The following is a 17,483-nucleotide window of genomic DNA, read 5'->3' on the forward strand; positions in this document are numbered from 1 at the left end:
GCCAGGGGGGGAATAGCTTCAGTGCCGGCCCCACCCCTGTTTGTTCGTTATTGGCGCTGAATTTTCTCTCACATGCAGGCGCTCAGCGGTGATCTTCAACTGCGGGCGGCGCAAGCAACCGCCAAGCGACATAGAGTGGAGACAACGCCAAAATTTCGAGCGGTGATACTTTTTTTTTTATATATATATATATATATATATGTATATTTACTTCATGTCTACATGTAAGAGTCTCTACACAGGGATAATTACACGGGTGCATGGTTAGGAGGTTATAAAAAGAAAGTTCTGGCTGTGTTTGAGAGGGGCATATCTTCCAAACCAATCTGTCATTTCTTAAACTCGCCCGGCCTAGCAGACTTGAAATATACGCCTGTGTGTTTGTGTCCCAGTGGCTTTCAGTTTAGCTACAGATTGCGCCATGGCTGCCAATTCAGACCTTCGCGTCGTATGTCGCAAGCTCAAATCGACACCCGCCGACGATCTACTCAATGTCTGCCCAAGCCTTGTTCAGCATGTCATCCACTCTGGCCGTGCTTTGACGGCGCCTGTCGAGCAGAAGCCCAAGGATGGCGGTAGCGAGACGGCGATGCTTGTGCACAAGCTCAAGACACACATCACCACCCTGTTGAACGGCAAGACACCCGCGAGCCGGTTTGCTGGAATGGCTCTCGTCAAGTCGGTTGTGGACGCTGGAGGGTGGGAATGCTTGAGGGCTGCTGAGCCCTGGGTTCGGGGTTTGTTGTCTATGCTTCAGGTGAGTAGAGCAAGCGAAAAAGTGCTAACCCCTCTCGTTTTTTTTTCTGTTTTTTTTTGTACTTTTTTATTGGAATTGCTTTTGCTAACTGACTGCCAGAAACCCGATCCTGTATCTGCAAAAGAACTATGTGTGGTTACTCTGGTGAGGATATACACTCTTCTGCATGAGTACCCAACTCTGGTTAGGGAAATCGCCACACCCACAATTCCCAACTTTGCAAACGCCTGCCTTCAGATATTGAAGTCCTCGGCCTCGTCAAAGACCCCCAAGGCGCCCCTGGATTTTGTCGAAACCATTATCAGCGCATTCGGCGCACTCGTGCCTCTGTACCCAACAACTCTGCGCCCTTTCAACTCACAGATAAAGTCTGTCATTCGGCTGTACCTGGCCCCTACCTCTTCGGACCCGGTGGTGGTACCTTCAAGTCTGCAGCAAGCTTCAAGGCGTCTTGCCATACTTCTGCACAACACCGCGCCCAAGAACACGCACCCGGAGGAGTGGGCCAACCTGCTTGCGGCTTGGATCAAGGACTCTCACGCAACGGCGGACCAGGTTTTCCGGGCTGTGAATGAGTCCTGGGAGCCCTCGACGGGACGTGCGTCGCACAGCATCTCCACCGATGGCGAGCCAGAAGGAGGCGGAAAGCTGGCCGAAGAACTACCCGCCTGGTGGGGTCTGAGTTGCGGAGCACAAAGACTGCTGGGTCTCTTTGCTTCTGTCTCGGAGGCCATACGTACCTCCACCAAGTCCACCGTCGTGCTGCCCATTGCGGCACTCACCGACCTCACTTCGAGAGTATTGCTGGTGAATGCCCCAACACCCGGCAGCCACGAGCGCGATCTCGGCACGCAGCTGAACCCTGGCATCGGGCGAGAGGAGCGCGATGAACTCTGGAGTGTGCTCCCGCTTCTCCACGTTGCAGCGCTCCAGCTCCAGCTCTTGCTGGTGCGGCGCCTGGGCAGGGGCTCGATACCCCTGAGCTCTTCAATACTTGACCAGGCCGTGCGCGCACACGCCTTGAACCCCAAGCTATCTGCCACCCGTCAAGTCACATTCACTCTGATCCGCGAGATCCTCCTCATCTGCGGCCCGACCCTGCCCAAAATCTCCGTCGATACCCTGGGCCCAGTCATCCAGAGCTGCTGCCACGACCTGCTCGCCGCGGCCGGTTTCGCGCCAGAGCAGAAGTCCACCGGGGAAACCCGGCAGAGCAACGGCACCAAGACAGGCGCGGGCAAGGGGAGCGTCCAGGCCAACGCCGATCTCTTCTTGCCGAACAAGGACAAGGACTCCACGGGGACTCAGCAGCGCAAGCAATCCACAACCGACGAGCCCCTGCTCTCGGCGGCGCGGGCCCTGCTGGAGGCGGCGCTGTCGCAGCTCCCGCAGCACCATCTCAAAAAGGCCGACCGCGCGCTGCTGGACCGCACGGCGATCCTCTCGGGCGACAAGGCGGCCATGCTCGCGGGCGTGCTGCACCCGTACATAGACAGGAGCGGGCGGCTGTTTGCCAACACGTACCCGTTCCTGGCCCGGCAGCACCCGCACGACGCCGGCGTGGAGCTGCTGAGGAGCAACCTGCGCACCAAGCCGCACCACTTTGGCAGCGTTTTGGCGGCCGGGCGGGAGCTACAGGGAGGAGGAGAGGAGAGCGGCGAGGAAGACGAAGACGAGGCGGCGCCGGCGAGGGCCTCGGCGGTCATGGCCGTTCACGACGAGGATGACCTGGCCGTCCAGAACCAGGTGCAGACGGAGGCCTCGGCCGCGCAGCCTGTTGGGTTTGCTCAGCATCTGCGGAGCATCGAGATGGAGGTCGATATTCCGGCCGTGGACGAGGATAAGTCAAACACGGCGCCTTTTGTGCCTCTGGTGCTCAAGCGCAAGAGCGTCGAGGTAGAGTCCGAGACTCCCGCCAAGAGGCAGGACAAGGGCAAGGGGACCGAGGCCGTGGTGCCGCTACAGGAGGCGGTCAAAGCACCCGGCGGGGATGCGAGCGACAGTGATGACGAGAGTGTTCAGCTGGAAATGGCATTTGATGAGGACGATGATGAAGATGAATGATAGATATGCGATATAAAATAGAGGCATGTCATCATGGCGTTTCTTTAGGAGGTTCCTATCAATATCAGAAGTCTTTGCTACAAAGGTGCACTGAATGCTCATATTCATGCTGTTGTTATTCAAGCACATTCTAGAACTAAACGCTGCTGAGTCCCTTGAGGGGTCTAGTCCATATAAACACTCACTAGTTTCAGTATTATCGCCAATGGGATGCGGGGGTTTCTGTTTTTTTTTCCTCATTGAGCTATAATCATGAATTTTTCTATCCAGATCTGCAATGATAGCCAAAAACCAGGCCTCAGCAAATTTAGTGTGTTCAATGCGATGCCATAGCAGCCACAGATTTCTTTCAATGATCTCAATCCCGCAACCAAGCCCTCCGCTTCTCCTCTTTCCTGGCTTTCCTCTTCTCCTTGAAGTGCTTTAGCTCGCCTTTAGTGAGACGCTTCCCAGCTCTTTCAGCCTTCAGACTACGGCCGTCGTGTGAGTTCGCCGCCGCATCAACGTCAAAGAAGGCATTCATCTGTCGCCGCGACTTGGCATCATCGCTGTGGTTCTCAGGACCAACGCCTGGTCGTTGATACTGTCCCGTCAAGCGGTTGAACTGAGCACCGGAAGCAAACAAGGCTGCCGTTGCTGGATCAGGGGGATGCACATTTTCAGCAGCATCTCCGTCTCCAGGTAGTTGGCCTGCCTTTTTTTGTTCTGCAACCCAGTCGTCATAGTCTCCGTGTATGGCTGGGTTGTACCCTCCGGCAACGGTAGGCAGAGGCGGAGGGACCGGCGTCGGATCAGCGGTGGAGGAGGATGCTACGGCTACGGTCTGGCGCGGATTTTCCCAGGTGGTTTGGCCAGTAAAGCGATTGAGGAAGTAGTACGCTTGGTGCGTTGGGTCCCATTGATAGGTCCAACCATCGTCTTCAGTTTCTGGGAGTGGCTCGTTGGGTAGTTGCGGTTGCAATTCGCCTGGAGCTTGTGACGAGCTCGCGCCATCCTCCCCAACGGGGTCTTTGCTGTCCTCTCTGCTGTCTGACTCAGGTTCAGCGTGTGGCGAATCGGTAGGAGACGACGATGATGCGGCGACCTTTGCAGCGGAATTGGCAGAGGGGCCGGAGGATTCCGCTGTTTCTGTGACAGCAGACTCCTTGGTGTCATCCAAGCGCTCCTCCTCAGAGACTTGTGTTGACAAAGTGGGTTGGTTCTCAGACTCGCGGTTGCCAAGACGGTCGTGGTCGGACTGAGGGATGCCAACTTGATCGACTGTTGCGACCGTGCCTGTGGCCGTGTCTGAGGTATTTTCCGTTGGTGTAGTCGCCATATCGATCTCAGCGAATACAAAACAATTCTTCCGGGTGCCTCTAGACTAATTCATTGTTCAGTATCCGCGGTGAGCCCTCTTGAAAGAGAGATGGAGGGTCCTGGAGGATCCAAAAGTGTACTCAAATGGAAACTTGTTGGAGACACGACCATGGCTGGGCCTTACGATACTAGTAGTGTAGCTATGTATGTGTATTGCGCGTGTGTATATGTATTTGATCCGACGCTTTGACTGGGAGTCTGCGTTGCGGATTGGTGGATGCTTTGGCGATGACGAGATTATATTTGAGAGTTGATGGAGGTCGCGAAAGGCTGCAAAGGAATTCAAGACGGCGACAGACCCCATGCGCCGATCAGCGACAGACGGGCCTGACGGGCCGGTGGAGTGACCAGCCAGCCCACTTCTTCTAAGTGATATGATTGGCCAAAGTGCACAGGTCACATGATACTATCTTTCCTGCTCCCCAGATATTACCACGTAATTACACGTAGTACAGTACGGTAGTTTGTTTGCCTGAGATACAAAAATAGCAGTCGCGTGCGGAAAGTACCCGTTACCCTAAAACGACCTACAAAGCAGGTAATTACAAAGTATTGCATCACAGGAAATTAAAGCGTATCAGGTCACATTTTACTGGCAAAGCTCCTCTTCTCGTTCCTTCTCATAGACTTAAAAGTCTCTGCACCAAAATTAAAGGAGTGCATTAAGGGCACAGTTCTACGACAACCCATGTTATCCGACTCTCTCGTAAACTCTCTCTTGATCCCGTTTGCCAAGCAATCTAGATGTTCAGATGTGGAGCAGCAGGACCAAAGTGGACGTGCTGTTTCGACGCGGGTTTTGCTCTGGGATAAATCCCAGCCTTACGGAGCGAGACCTTGGCAGCAGTCTCGATACGACCCTACCTCGAGAAGCATGATACTTGTTGCAGGCTTGTCTGTTATTCCTCTATCAAGCACCCCGGGTAAAAACACCCGTTGGCTAGGGGCTATCGTGGCTGGCCACCACAAGTTGACCAGCTGCGCGGCAACCGAATACGTTGTCAATGTTGTGCTTGTGCCAGCGGTGGCGTTTGTGCTGCACTGTTTAAGTTAGGGGCTGTGCTTGCTGCCACTAGCTCAAATCCCGCGGAAAACCTCTTGGTCTAGGCGCTGCCTCCCTTTGGAGCTTTGATCGATCTGGAGCTTCAATGAGCGCATTGGAGGGTCTCGTGTAGGGCGAAAAGGCCATAGATGTTGCTAACCCAACGCGCCCAGACTATTGCCCGTTCCGTCGGCGGGCTAGGCCAAACTCTCTCGGCGATATATAACCCTCGGAGGCGTTTGCTGTACTCCCTCCAACCCTCGTGATGGTATTCGTCACCGATCGACGTCAATATTCGCCAGCCTCTCTATCTTCTCACCTACCCCCTTTTTTTTTCTTTAGTTTGCCCCTCTTCTCTTCTGCATACGTATCTATCTGTTGGTAGCGGGCTCTACCAGAAATCTATTCATTACTTATAGTCTTAGTATATTTCCTTATTCCCCCGCATAGACGGCATCTCCTCGAGCTCCTAGCGCGCATAGCCAACCTGCTCTAGATATTGCCCACCATGAATTTGCGAACAGTCACAGGCTCTGCATCGAGCATTCTCCTGATACTCTCATCCATCCATGTCGCTGTTGCCGACCTCCCCTTGGTGAGCGACTCCAAGTGTGGTTGTTACGTCACCAACGGCAGCAATTCAGCTTTTTTTACTAGCCACCGCTTCTATGATTTCCGATCCCTGTCGCAATATGTCGGGTCCGGAATCCCTGACGCTCCAAGCAGCTCCCCTCAGGCGGCTTCCAACGCTTCGATAACGAGCGGCTACTTCAACACCTCGGCCTTCACCGACGACTGGTCTATCATGACTTGGAACAACAGCGCATCTGTGGGAGGCGATGCCGCGATTCTGATGGTCAACTCTCCCACCAACCTCTTCATCCAGAAGAATAACGACACGGATGCCGATAGCGATACGTATTTGACAATGCGCACAGCGCGCAACGAGGACTTTCAGTCGGCGTCGGAAATCGAATCCAACTCGAATCGGTACAGGTTCGTGTCGATGCGTATGTTGGCTCGCACCACGGGAGCTCCGGGTGCCTGCACAGCCCTCTTCACCTACCGCAGCGCCAAGGACTACGCAGACGTGCAGGAGGCCGACATCGAGGTCCTGACAAAGGACCCCACAGATAAGATCATGTACACCAACCAGCCGTCCTATGTCAAGGTTGGAAACGACACCCAGAACATACCGGAATCCAACATCAACGGCACAGCCCCCGTGGACTGGACCCAGTGGTCGGTTCACAGGCTCGATTGGACGCCGTTGAGGACAACTTGGTATGTCGACGGGCGGCAGGTTGCCTCCATCTCGTTTCAGACACCTCGCGATGCCAGCCGCATCAATCTGAACTCGTGGAGCGACGGTGGCGATTGGACGGGTCTGATGGACGTTGGCAAGGAGGCTCGCATGCAGATCAAGTGGCTCGAGATGGTCTTTAACCAGACCAGCTCCGGGACCAGCAGAATGCGACCTCGGGACCACACAGGCAACAGTGGCAGAGGAAGTGGCAATGGTAACTCTGGAGGCGCCTCGGACTCAGGGTCTACCGAGGGACTGAGCGATGGGAAGTGCAGGACGGTATGCAGTATCGACGACACCGACCAAAGGGGCATGGCAGCCGTTGTAGCCGATGGTGGCGCCGCCACTCTCAAGCTGGCCGCCTGGATCCCGATCTCCGTGGCCTTGGTTACAATGGCAGCTTCAATGTTTTAGCCGGCGAAGTCGATCGTTCTGGCCTATATTCTTTTTCATCAAAAGTAAGAATTCACTGTTATTTTAACACCTTGAGACGCACGGGGACCGTCAAGCACTTCCCGTATATATAGTATATAGATAGATACCGTATAACCTAATTTGAGAGCATATATGCGATTTTATACTCAAAGTTACTGGGTCTCTAGAACAAGCCACAGTTCATATCTGCGACAGACGCGACAATGCAAATGGCTCATTTCGTCTTGGTCTTCCCTGTTGGTTTCTTCATTAAATTCATGGGCTCGAAATTCAAAATGCCCCTTTTTCTCGCCCGGAATCAAATCGCCCGTGACCACAACTACTCCGTAGGGATGACTCCCTTTCTAGGTATAAATGCAGGGACCTCCACAACCCCACGTTTTCTCTGTTACATCTGTCATCGTTTGTCTGGTGGTGGATCTAGAACACGCGCCTTTGAGAAATCAAAGGCTGACACATTTTCCATATTAGGGATCGCGCCGTTGCTTGGCAAGGGGTTTATGTCTAGCAAAGCGGCACAGCGAACCGCGGCGACGGATACGAGATTTGTTCGCTGGCCAGGCTGCAGCGAAAGAAGGGGGAAAAGGGCAAGACGGGTGTGATGCAGACGAATAAAAGCAAGGTCGAGAATCCACAAATGCCAAGATACAAGGGAGACACGGGGGAAAATGGTGAAAATATTAATTACCCCCGTCGTATGACTTGAAAGGGCAGGGAGGATACAAAGTAGGAGCGATTTACTTGTTGATCTTCCCCAGACCTTCATCTCCCTCTGCCCTTGATCGACAGTCTGTGGTACATTTTGCTAGCCTTATATAAACAGCTGTTTCATTCATTTTTTGATCAATTCCAACGCCCGTTGCCCAACTTTCCTTCCTGCCTACCCTCAAAAGATAGAGATTTCCTCAGTTTGAAAAAAAAAAAAAAAAAAAAGATAATGGTGCGAACTTCCACATACGCCATCGCCCTCTTGGGTAGCGTCGTAGCCATGACGGCAGCGCAAAGGACCCAAGAGGAGCTCGACAAGTACAACGAGGTCGCCACCTGCGTCGTAAGTCAACAAATTCCCCGCTATATCTCAAATATGATAGGCAAAACAAAAACGAATGGTATTGTATACGAACCTGTCCACTGAAGCCCCCCTTCCCACCTGCAACAGAACAAGTGCTTCTTCAAGAGCTTCGTGCCCGGCTCGTGCACAAACGACGCGGCATGCCATTGTAACCAGGAGAAGATGCGCAACGAAATGTATTGCTGCGAGGCAAAGGAGTGCGCAAACATCAACGAGATTGCAACACAGCAGGTCATTGGTAAGTCTTTCTTCTTCTTGCTCGCCCACTACATCCCAAAAAAGGAGGTACATCCAGGGCAGGAAACCGCATCTTAGGATCGTGCTAACACCCTCTGTCCTTGAACACGAAATAAAGAACACATCGAAAGGATATGGCAGTCATGCGAGCCGCTTGAGCACAACAGGCCGTTTGACAAGCCCGCCGTGTCCGATGTGGAAAAGATGTGCGGCGTGACCCTCAAGGTGTCATCCTCGTCCTCGTCCTCGTCGGCTTCGTCCACGGCTGCTCCCACAGGCAGCCCTACCGGCACTTCTTCGTCATCAAGCACGCTGGCCGTCCAGACGACCGGCACTTCTACTCCGACCGGTGCAGCGACCACGAGCGCCTCGTCTCCGGCCTCGACCGGCGCCGCCAGCGCAGTGAGGGGGACCTTCATTCTACCTGGATTGGCAGCCTTTGTTGCGGGATCGGGCCTGGCTTTGTGGTGAACAGAACCTGACCGGGTTGTGTTAGCTTTGGTCTGGAAAAAGAAAAGTATAATGAACCTTGAACGCTCTCCCCACGTCAACACGTCAAACCCTGCGATGGTTTGGATGTTCGCAGTCTCTCGTCGACGAGTGATCTCAACATATACAACGGTCTGGCAGAATATGCACCCCTGTTGCGGAACGGAATGCATATAATATTAACTTTTAATGTATTTTTTGGGCCGATTTATATGTTTAATATTCTTGTGAAAACTTGACGTTGTGTCTCTCCACTGCTGCTATCCTGAAACCAAGTCACTGGTGGGAAAGCTGATCTCTTTATCCAAGGCTTCAACTTTGCTCTCAGTGTCAGGGTGCGGTCTTTTCCGAGACGCATCTTCCTGCTTGCCATTGCCGCCGTTACTGCCGTTGTTGCTCTTGTTCTCTTTAGGCTTCTTCATGGTGACGGCGCCCTTAGCCGCCGCCTCCAACGGCAACGGCCGCACAATCGGCTGGACGACCCACCAAGGACGCCTGCACTTCTTGACCGTTGCGAAGGAGCTTTCCGGATCGTCCTCGGGATCGAGAACAGCGTCGACCGCCGACTTTTCCGATTCGCCGTTGGCAGCCTCTGCTGCGGCGATAGGTACGCCTGAATCCTTGGTCTCCGCCTTGGGCTGCGGCTTGATCGTTATCCTGGCCAAGGGCTCGTCCTCAAAGCTCTTGCCTTCGGTGCGCGCGTACTCTATCATACCCTGCGCGACCTTGCGTTCGACCATGTCCAAGATGCGCTCCAGGTAGTTGATGTGGCCCTCGCCGAGCCTACTCCTGGCCACGGCATCGCGTACGTCTGTGTGCTTTGTGATAAAATGACGCAACATGTGGAACAGGTGCGCCTTGACCGCGATATAATTAGGGGATGGGTTCTTGTCCTTCTTGCCGATGCCAGTCTCGGCCGCCCTCATCTTCTTCTTGTGGGTCTTTCTCCGCTTCTTATGAGCAGGTTGACCCTCTTCGTCCTCTTCCGCATCTGCGGGGGCTTCCGTCTCGCCTCCCTCGGGAGCCTGCGTGGCTGCTTGTGTCTCCAACGACTGGGTGATCCACGCCTCGTCCTCGCCTACCACGAACAATGGCCTGCGCACCGGTGGCTCCTTGTCCTCGACGTATCTATGCAGGATGTCCAGGTAGCGGCGCATAACGGCGTCCACGCGGAAACCGCCGAGACCATCCTTGCCACGCCAATACTCTCTTCCTTCCTCCCCGACCGGGGGCTCGGGCGCAAAGAGTGTCGGATCGCTCAGGTTGCCCTCGGCCGACATGACAGCGTCGGCACCCGTGGCCTCGAGACACCGCTCCAGATCGCCGCGCTGCAGGATGTTGCCGTTGGCAAAGATGACCGTCTCGGGTGGGAGGTTCTCGCGCAGGTGGCGGATGGCGCTCCAGTCCGCCACGCCCGTCAGGTGACCCTTTTGCTCCCGCCTGCGGCCGTGGACGGTGAGAATGCTGGCCCCTGCATCGAGCACATTGCGTGCATAGGCCAGCGTCGCCTCCGGGGTATCCAGGATGCGAATCTTTGCAGTTACGGGGATTGACAACCCGTCATGCAGCTGCCGGATCAGCTTGTGTATCAACTCCTGGTCTTCCTGGAGAAACGCGCCGTAGTGGCCCTTCCTTGCGATTCCTTGGGGACACCCAAGATTGAGATCGACGGCATCGCAGTATGGGGCAACATGCTTGGCCGCTTCCAACAGGGCGGACGGGTCGTTTGCGCAAAATTGTACAAATAGGGGTCGGTCAATGGCGGGGTTGCCGTCAAGCCACGGAGTTGGCTGCGCGTCTGGTGAAGCGGCATCTTTACGTATGGCTTGGAAGTGCGAGTCTCGGTAGGACGGGTTCTCGCCGAATAGACGGGCGTGGAACATGGGAGTGTATCCTAGGACTGTAGATCGTTGAGACTCTGGCATGAAGGAACGAGTGAGCATTCGCCAAGCCTATGACAGCCGGAATAGTCAGAACAGTGAACCTCAATCATGTGAGCTAAGGCAAGCGACCGCTTTTCCTCGCCACCTTTTCTGCACCACTAACTCAACTCACGAATTCGGACTGATCCACCATCGGCGCCACGACAAACTTGGGGCTTCCGATGCTCTCATAAAAGGCCCGGCCGTGAAGCTTTGGCTTGACCCCGGAGGTCACGCCATTGGTATCGGACCCGGGCATACTGGTGGCAGCAGCTGTCGTGGTCATTGTCCTGGCCAATATCGAAAATGTCGGGGCCGGACAGCGCCGGACCGCAAGGCAGAAGAGTAGCTGCGCCACTTTGACGGTCAGGTTTGAATATTCAAATCAGGGTTTCGAGTGTCATTCCATATGCATGGTGAGGTCCTTGTTATGGAACGAGGCTGACATGTACATACGATATTGAAAATACCAGGATGAAAGTACCTGGTCTGGGCAAGGCAGGCAAAGGTAAGGTAAGGTATGTTGTAGCCGTGCACTGGTGGGGTTCCAGCCGCATGCGAAAGAAAAAGAAAAAAAAGTTGTAGGGAGTACAGAGGTTTAGATGCCAAGCCACAAGGCTGCATGAGCCGAGTCATTTGTGATTGGCTTCATCCTTTTTGAGTGTGGGGCGTTTGTGTAACACTGTAACGGCATGAACCAACTCAATTCCAAACAAAAAATACTCCAACGGGTTGGTTGCACCTGTGGAATGACGTAATAGCAGGACTCAAAAAGGCCGAATTGAAATCCTCTTACTTTGGGGGTAAATAGATATCCACTAGCGACATCCATCTACGGTATAATCCGGGCAAGGATCGCAAACCTACCCAACTACAAAGTGCAAGCTTCAGTTTTTCACCTCGGTTCAGGGTCCTGGCTAGTAGAATCTATGTTTCATTCTAATCAAGTCGTGCCCATTCAGGCGGCGTCCCCGTGGATAAATCCAAACCCCGGGCAAATACACATAGAGAGATAGAAAAAAACAAGGTATCAATCTCATACCTTGCGGCGACAGCGGTCCGATGTCGACTGGCTGAACTCGCGCATGAAGGTGCCCATCCCACCCTAAACCCTTCTGAAATCTTGTACGCGACAAAACGGAAATATTTAATACTGGATGGCAGGCTTCGTTCGATTCAGTCCTGACAGTCCGATCCTACCTCGGTTGGGAAAAAGAGTAGGGGTGGGGAATGTCGGGAGAAGATTACGCGATAGCCCCCGTGTCAGTCCCGCTCCGTCTTATCAAAATTGACGACATTGCCGCCGGGCAACAACACAAGAAACGCAGATAATCTGAGGCTTGGCAACCCACGCGCAATTTGTCTGACTTGGTGGTGCTTGAAATAAATCCCTGTACCGCTTATCACACAATCGGGCATGCAAATCATCGTGGAAAAGGTTAGTGGGTAGTATCCTCCTGCACAGTAGATCACGAATTCACATTGAGCAAACAAAAATCTTCATCGCAAACAATCTGGTCTATTTTAATCGTTTCCATCGCGAGAGTATATTTGAAAGGAAAAAGAAAAGAATCATGTCTCTGTCTGAAATTGTGAGCTCGCTCGCTCCAAAAACGATGCAAGAAACTAGAAACAAAAGAAATAAAATAGACAGACAAAATCGCAAAACAGCTACTGAGAATCTTTTGAACAATATTGGAGTTGATTTCCGAGTTGCTTGCTGGCCACGCACACACATGACTCTTCCAACCGCCCATGCGCTCGCTTGCTGCACCGATGTACGGGAAAACAGAATGAAAAATTAGGATGCTTGCAAAAAGCAAAAGGAATTCGAGACTGCCACTCGAGGAATAAGTATGAACAAAGATAGTAGGAAATGAAAAAAGACCAAACTATGCCCAGAATTTTAACAAGCCACCGAAAATGCTGTCCTTGAACCAGCAATGTATGACAAACAGAGGACCGCCTCCGCGATTGCCCACTACGACAAAGGGAGCTCCTTGCCGAAGTGCGAACGTCGCTCGCCCCCATTGATGCTCATCCAGGGGCGTCACAAAAGCCCTCGAGCTTTCCTCCAAACTCTCATCACCTGCCAGGTTGTCGGCTATACGTAGCGCGTGCAATATCTGCCCAGCCTCAGCTGTGCGGCTGTCTGAAACCAACTCGACACCCCGGGTGGTGAGACAGATTACCTCGACAAAGAAAAGACGCCCTGACACCATACTATGCTGTCCAGAAAGTAAACGCCATGGAAATGGAACATGTGCAAATACAACACAGGGGCTACCATAAAGAACGAACCCCCGCGCGAAATGAAAAGAGGCTGCCACATTAATGTGTCATCGTATCTCCGAGGAGTGTATCATCAGAAGAAGTGCGTGTAGATCTTTGAGTTCTCATGAACCTCCATCTCCTAAAAGTGAATGGGTTGTTAGTAAATATTCCAGGTCTTGAAATGTGTTGAATAGCTTTGCATATTCTTACCATCTTGAAGGAGTTGAGCTCCTCCTTAATTTGTTGAGCCAACATGGGCGTGAGGCGATTGCATGTAGCGATCTCTCCGCGGCGGTCGTACTCTTGAGGTGGCCATGTGTCGTAAAATACGATGCGTGGGCTAAAGGTTGCGTTTCTCCTCAGTGTGCTAGTGGGTGTGACACCTTGAGGAGTAACTGGAGCACTCTTAGTGTCCTGTCGGAGCCTAAGTGCAGTCATAAAGTAGTCCTCGCTTCCGATCGCTACCGATCCCGCCCGCTTGTGTGCCTGCACGTCGTCATTAGGCGTGCTCGGTGCGCTCGAGTTTGGCGAGTCGCTCATCTGTGGAACACCCGGCAAACCATTGCCCCGGGGTGGACTGGGAGAGCCTCGGCCTGTTGAATCATCAGTTAGTAACACTGTGTGAAGGTTAACATAATCTGATTGCCAGAACTCACGTTTGAGGATTCCCTTGGTGCGCACAGCAGCAAGCGCCTCGGCACGCTCCTTATCGCCGCCGATGATGCTCCTGCGCGAGCTAGGCTGGTCGCCAATCGAAACACCAAGGTGATCAGGTGTCAATCCGTCAACTTTTGATGCATCAATCGAGTTTCGCTCCAATCGCGGGAAGCCAACACCTCCACCAGCCTGGTCGCGAGGATTGGGCGTCACATTGACCTTCTCCCGCTCTGCCTCCGCCGTGATCATCGAGACCTCGGCTTGGCTGGCTTCAGGGATCCGCGAGTCCGTCATGGGAGCGCCAATGATAGACTTGGGTCGGAAAAGTCCCACAAGAGAACGACCTCCCTTCTTCATTCCGCGTCCCATCTTGCGAATCATAATCGAAGCTGATGACGCCGTAGAAGAGATTGAAAGGTTGTCGGTCGAGCTGGAAAAAATTTTGGCACCTGCATAGATGTTGTTTCCGATGCCCGCCTCCTCCTGTTGCTGAGCAATCCTGGCCTGTTCGGCATCGTACACGGGATCCGACGGAGGCTCCTTTTGTAGTTTGGTCGGAGGAGTGCTGGCCTGAGCAGCCTGGTTGGCTTCGTGTTCATCGGCGGCCTTCTTGAAGTCGGCAGCGCTTCCGAAAGAGAATGCGCGTCGGAGGCGCGATGTTTTGCTTTTGGACTTGCCCGTATTTTTGCTAATGGCGGCCAATCTCTGAGCAGCCGGGCTGTCGCCTGGCTGAGCGTGGGCGGGCGACTCATTTTTGGAGGCCGGTCGGTTCGCAGCATCGCCCTTCGTTTCGATGGCGCCAGCGTCCGACTCTGAATCCATCGTCACCGGCTTTGACAACGGAGACGGATTATTGACCGTCTTTGATGCATCGGATGAAGAACCTCGAGGAGGGATGGTGACAACCTTGAGGGAATCCGAGTTGGCTGATTGATCGGCGGCAGTGTTAGACCCGGCGGGGTTGGCTGTGGGGGTGCCAGGGTTGCGGTTGGCTGACTGACAGATGAGGAAGGCGAGCGTTTTGTTAGCGAATGGCACACTGCTGAGGTCTTTTGACAGCCCCATGTTTCATTGGACAATGCATGAAATGTGGCAAGGATAAATGTAATGAAGGAGCGACAGGTGCCAAGCATGGGTGATCAAGGCTTGGATGGCACAACTCACCGACGGATGGGAGCCATTGCTACGGTTAGACGTCAAGCTTTCGCTGCTGCCATTGCTCGAAGGCAGGCTGGCGGTGTTGGTGTTGCCGCCATGTGAAGGAGCCAAACGACTCTGTGTCTGGGGAAAATCAGGACCCTTCTGGCCAGTCATTTCTCCAGACTGGCCGGCACCCTGTGGGGTAAAGGGTCGACGGTATTCGGCAGAATCCAGGGCAGGCATGCTGCGGCGTCTGAGGCGCTTTTGCTCGTCGGGAAGCTGATGGCGGTATGCCTGGAAGTCATCTGTCGAAGAAGCCGTCGTTGAGCTGTAGAAACTGTTGGGTCGGTTGGTGTTCGACGGAGTCCTGTTCCTGGGGACAGCAAGCCTCTGGTCGCCAAACTGTGGGGGAGGTAGTTGCTGTCGACCTGCCGCTCCGGCAGGAACGTCTACAATTCGAGGAGCGGGCCTCCTGTAACGTTCGGGAGAGAGTCGGACCGGAGTTGCCTGTGTGAAGGTCACCTGGGTTGCGGTTGCCGTCGTAGCGCCAATAAGATGAGCCGACTGGGGTCTTGGAGCGGAGGGATACCTTCGACCGCCGACGGCTGGCAGGCTGGAATCATCCCTCGAGCCAGCGCCATAATCTGCATAAGAACTGCTGGGTAGGTTCGTCATCGACACACTGCCGGGGTACCGACCACGTTGTTGTTGTTGTTGTTGAGAACCAGAGCCACTGAACGCCCGCATCGTAGGAACTGCCGGAGAGGAAGCGGTTCTGTATGTCGCAGGATGTTGCCATTGGTTGTTCGAGTGGAGGGTCGGTGTGCTGGTGAACGCATACGGCTGTATCGGCCCAGGATTCATCCGATAGACTTGTTGGCCACCTGACCCGCCATAATAGCTGTTTCGTTGCGGCTGATTCCCTCCATACGGTTGATTCTGCCCTTGCATCCCTGACGCTGAGCCCGGGCGTGTATGAAGCATCGTGATAGATCCGGACTGCTGAGGATATGGTTGCACCAAGGCAGCCATAGCGGGACACACAAGTGCCTAGTGTTGAGTACAGAGTATTCTGTGCAAATACAGAGGTTACCCGGTTTGAGTAAATCGGGTTTCGATGAGTAAAACGAGCGGCGAGTTTCCCTTCGATTAGAAGAGAAGCGGGAATGCAGGTAACGTAAGGCTGTTGGCACCAGGAGGATTGGTTAGCAAGAGAGTCACGGACCGGCTTTTGAATCCCAATATTGACAAGACGGAGGCGATGTGCCAGTACAAGACTTGCGAGTCAGGGCAGTACATTAATAGGCTGTCTGACGCTTCCAGCTGGGTTTAACTTGCCAATTATAAAAAGCCAATGATGAAGTTGTCAGGGTTTCTCTCGCTGGGAAATCAAACAAGCAAGGTGATTTAAATCCAAGTTGAACGGCCGGGAAAAGAAAAAAAGCAGGCAGATAGGCGATGTGATGTAGTAACCCTCGGCATACAAAGGGGCGAGTTCTCAAATTCAACGCAAGCAAGAAACGAATGTTCAAAACGAGCAAAACGTAGAGGGACGCCTGCGGCCAGCTGGGAAAGATGAAATGAACGAGTGTTTGGTGTCCAGGGAGCTGCTCACTTTTACCGTGAACGTTGACCCATGTGAAGCCGTCTGTTGCTACGACGAGTTGTTTTGTTTCTTCCTGGAAATCGTAGTTCGAAATTACCACGCTACAGGAGGCAGTAGTAAAAGAGGCTCGGATCGCGTGGGATTCTGGTTCGATCTTCGATGGTGAAAACAGATGAGAACAACGATGGACTCGGGACGAGCGCAGGTACGGTACGCAAAGATGCTTCAGAGCCTGTGGTGGCAAGATGTCGAGATGGAGTCGGACGGAGTAGGCAGGACTTTTGTCGGATCGGACAGTAGATTGAGTGCCCCGAGACAGGAACACGGCACGGAAAGTGTACCTAGAAATGCACGTCGGGCGGCCTGCGGACCACCAACCACCAAAAGAGTCCCAAATGGGGAAGAAAAGAGACAAGATAAAAGGGGGCAAGGAGGACAGAGAAAGAAGAAAACAAAAAAAAAAAAAAAAAAAAAAACACAGCAAAACAGACACTCAAGGAACGGAGCGGGTAATAAAAACGAAAGACAACAAAAAAGACACAGAAAGCAACTCTAATGTGTGATGCCGAGCTCCAATTGTCGATTTGGCAGAATAAAACAAGATAAAAAAAATGCGTAAACGATGGGCAGGAAGGAAGAGACGGGAATAGGGGCAAGGGCAGTGGAAGGTGAGGAGAGGGGCAGAAAGGAAAGGAGATACCAGGAAGCCGGTCAAATTGCTGGAAGCGGAAGTTGAGATGAAAAGCTCCAGAAGGTGATGTTCTCACCAAGCGGAAATTCTGCCACGGAAGGGTTCACCTTTGCTTGGAATACCCACAGTTGTACTGGGGCAAGTAATTGCTTGATTGGCCAGGGGTCCTGTCTCCCTCGGGCCTTTTCCCCTCTCTTTTTCGCTGTCTCTCTTGTTCCTTTCCTTTTGTCTCCCTGCAGCAAAGAACTGGAACTGTACGGGTACAAAAGAATGTTACGGCGCAACCTTTCACATACATTCTCTCTCTCTCTCTCCCGGCAGGAGGAAAAAAGCGCCCCCCTCCATAGAAAAATAATATCCCAGCTCACTCGTTGCACCCAGAAACACGATAATTACAGGGCACACCCCTCCCCAGATGGGCTTGACGGGCGG

The 17,483-nt window shown here is 53.3% G+C and overlaps 6 protein-coding genes across 7 annotated transcripts; 3 read left to right on the forward strand and 3 right to left on the reverse strand.

Annotated features, from left to right (window-relative positions):
- The first annotated feature begins 86 nt into the window (after nucleotides 1–86).
- MGG_08821 (uncharacterized protein) lies at nucleotides 87–3,096 on the forward strand. Its single transcript, XM_003713789.1, has 2 exons — nucleotides 87–757; nucleotides 857–3,096. Exons 1-2 carry the CDS (start codon nucleotides 422–424, stop codon nucleotides 2,819–2,821), a joined length of 2,301 nt encoding a protein of 766 aa, XP_003713837.1. The 5' UTR covers nucleotides 87–421; the 3' UTR covers nucleotides 2,822–3,096.
- Nucleotides 2,958–4,441, reverse strand: MGG_08822 (WW domain-containing protein). The gene has a single exon (XM_003713790.1). The coding sequence runs from the start codon at nucleotides 4,137–4,139 to the stop codon at nucleotides 3,180–3,182; it is 960 nt and encodes a 319-aa protein (XP_003713838.1). The 5' UTR covers nucleotides 4,140–4,441; the 3' UTR covers nucleotides 2,958–3,179.
- A 292-nt stretch (nucleotides 4,442–4,733) lies between these two features.
- Nucleotides 4,734–7,107, forward strand: MGG_08823 (uncharacterized protein). The gene has a single exon (XM_003713791.1). The coding sequence runs from the start codon at nucleotides 5,731–5,733 to the stop codon at nucleotides 6,940–6,942; it is 1,212 nt and encodes a 403-aa protein (XP_003713839.1). The 5' UTR covers nucleotides 4,734–5,730; the 3' UTR covers nucleotides 6,943–7,107.
- Nucleotides 7,108–7,620: 513 nt separating this feature from the next.
- MGG_08824 (uncharacterized protein) lies at nucleotides 7,621–9,014 on the forward strand. Its single transcript, XM_003713792.1, has 3 exons — nucleotides 7,621–8,014; nucleotides 8,123–8,273; nucleotides 8,391–9,014. The coding sequence occupies exons 1-3, from the start codon at nucleotides 7,901–7,903 to the stop codon at nucleotides 8,741–8,743; spliced, it is 618 nt and encodes a 205-aa protein (XP_003713840.1). The 5' UTR covers nucleotides 7,621–7,900; the 3' UTR covers nucleotides 8,744–9,014.
- Nucleotides 8,935–11,251, reverse strand: MGG_08825 (tRNA-dihydrouridine synthase 1). Its single transcript, XM_003713793.1, has 2 exons — nucleotides 10,817–11,251; nucleotides 8,935–10,713 (listed from the first exon to the last, which is right to left on the reverse strand). Exons 1-2 carry the CDS (start codon nucleotides 10,967–10,969, stop codon nucleotides 9,022–9,024), a joined length of 1,845 nt encoding a protein of 614 aa, XP_003713841.1. The 5' UTR covers nucleotides 10,970–11,251; the 3' UTR covers nucleotides 8,935–9,021.
- A 917-nt stretch (nucleotides 11,252–12,168) lies between these two features.
- On the reverse strand, nucleotides 12,169–17,111 carry MGG_08826. Of its 2 annotated transcripts, none has more exons than XM_003713794.1 (5): nucleotides 16,370–17,111; nucleotides 14,779–15,937; nucleotides 13,614–14,610; nucleotides 13,168–13,550; nucleotides 12,169–13,096 (listed from the first exon to the last, which is right to left on the reverse strand). In XM_003713794.1, the coding sequence occupies exons 2-5, from the start codon at nucleotides 15,784–15,786 to the stop codon at nucleotides 13,049–13,051; spliced, it is 2,436 nt and encodes an 811-aa protein (XP_003713842.1). In that variant the 5' UTR covers nucleotides 15,787–15,937; nucleotides 16,370–17,111; the 3' UTR covers nucleotides 12,169–13,048. The 2 variants fall into 2 exon arrangements, with proteins under 2 accessions (XP_003713842.1, XP_003713843.1); XM_003713795.1 differs by having other exon boundaries at nucleotides 16,093–17,111.
- Between the last annotated feature and the right edge of the window lie 372 nt (nucleotides 17,112–17,483).

The sequence above is a fragment of the Pyricularia oryzae genome, chromosome 2 (assembly GCF_000002495.2).
Source record: "Pyricularia oryzae 70-15 chromosome 2, whole genome shotgun sequence".
NCBI lineage: Eukaryota > Fungi > Ascomycota > Sordariomycetes > Magnaporthales > Pyriculariaceae > Pyricularia > Pyricularia oryzae.

Excerpts from the sequence above, each read along its gene's own strand:
- MGG_08821 (XM_003713789.1), top strand. The coding sequence starts at position 422 with ATGGCTGCCAATTCAGACCTTCGCGTCGTATGTCGCAAGCTCAAATCG. Across the intron at positions 758-856 it reads GTTTGTTGTCTATGCTTCAG|AAACCCGATCCTGTATCTGC; the intron begins GTGAGTAGAGCA and ends ACTGACTGCCAG.
- MGG_08822 (XM_003713790.1), bottom strand. The coding sequence starts at position 4,139 with ATGGCGACTACACCAACGGAAAATACCTCAGACACGGCCACAGGCACG.
- MGG_08823 (XM_003713791.1), top strand. The coding sequence starts at position 5,731 with ATGAATTTGCGAACAGTCACAGGCTCTGCATCGAGCATTCTCCTGATA.
- MGG_08824 (XM_003713792.1), top strand. The coding sequence starts at position 7,901 with ATGGTGCGAACTTCCACATACGCCATCGCCCTCTTGGGTAGCGTCGTA. Across the intron at positions 8,015-8,122 it reads ACGAGGTCGCCACCTGCGTC|AACAAGTGCTTCTTCAAGAG; the intron begins GTAAGTCAACAA and ends CACCTGCAACAG. Across the intron at positions 8,274-8,390 it reads TGCAACACAGCAGGTCATTG|AACACATCGAAAGGATATGG; the intron begins GTAAGTCTTTCT and ends CACGAAATAAAG.
- MGG_08825 (XM_003713793.1), bottom strand. The coding sequence starts at position 10,969 with ATGACCACGACAGCTGCTGCCACCAGTATGCCCGGGTCCGATACCAAT. Across the intron at positions 10,714-10,816 it reads TGGTGGATCAGTCCGAATTC|GCTTGGCGAATGCTCACTCG; the intron begins GTGAGTTGAGTT and ends CGGCTGTCATAG.
- MGG_08826 (XM_003713794.1), bottom strand. The coding sequence starts at position 15,786 with ATGGCTGCCTTGGTGCAACCATATCCTCAGCAGTCCGGATCTATCACG. Across the intron at positions 14,611-14,778 it reads GCAATGGCTCCCATCCGTCG|TCAGCCAACCGCAACCCTGG; the intron begins GTGAGTTGTGCC and ends CTCATCTGTCAG. Across the intron at positions 13,097-13,167 it reads AGCTCAACTCCTTCAAGATG|GAGATGGAGGTTCATGAGAA; the intron begins GTAAGAATATGC and ends ATTCACTTTTAG.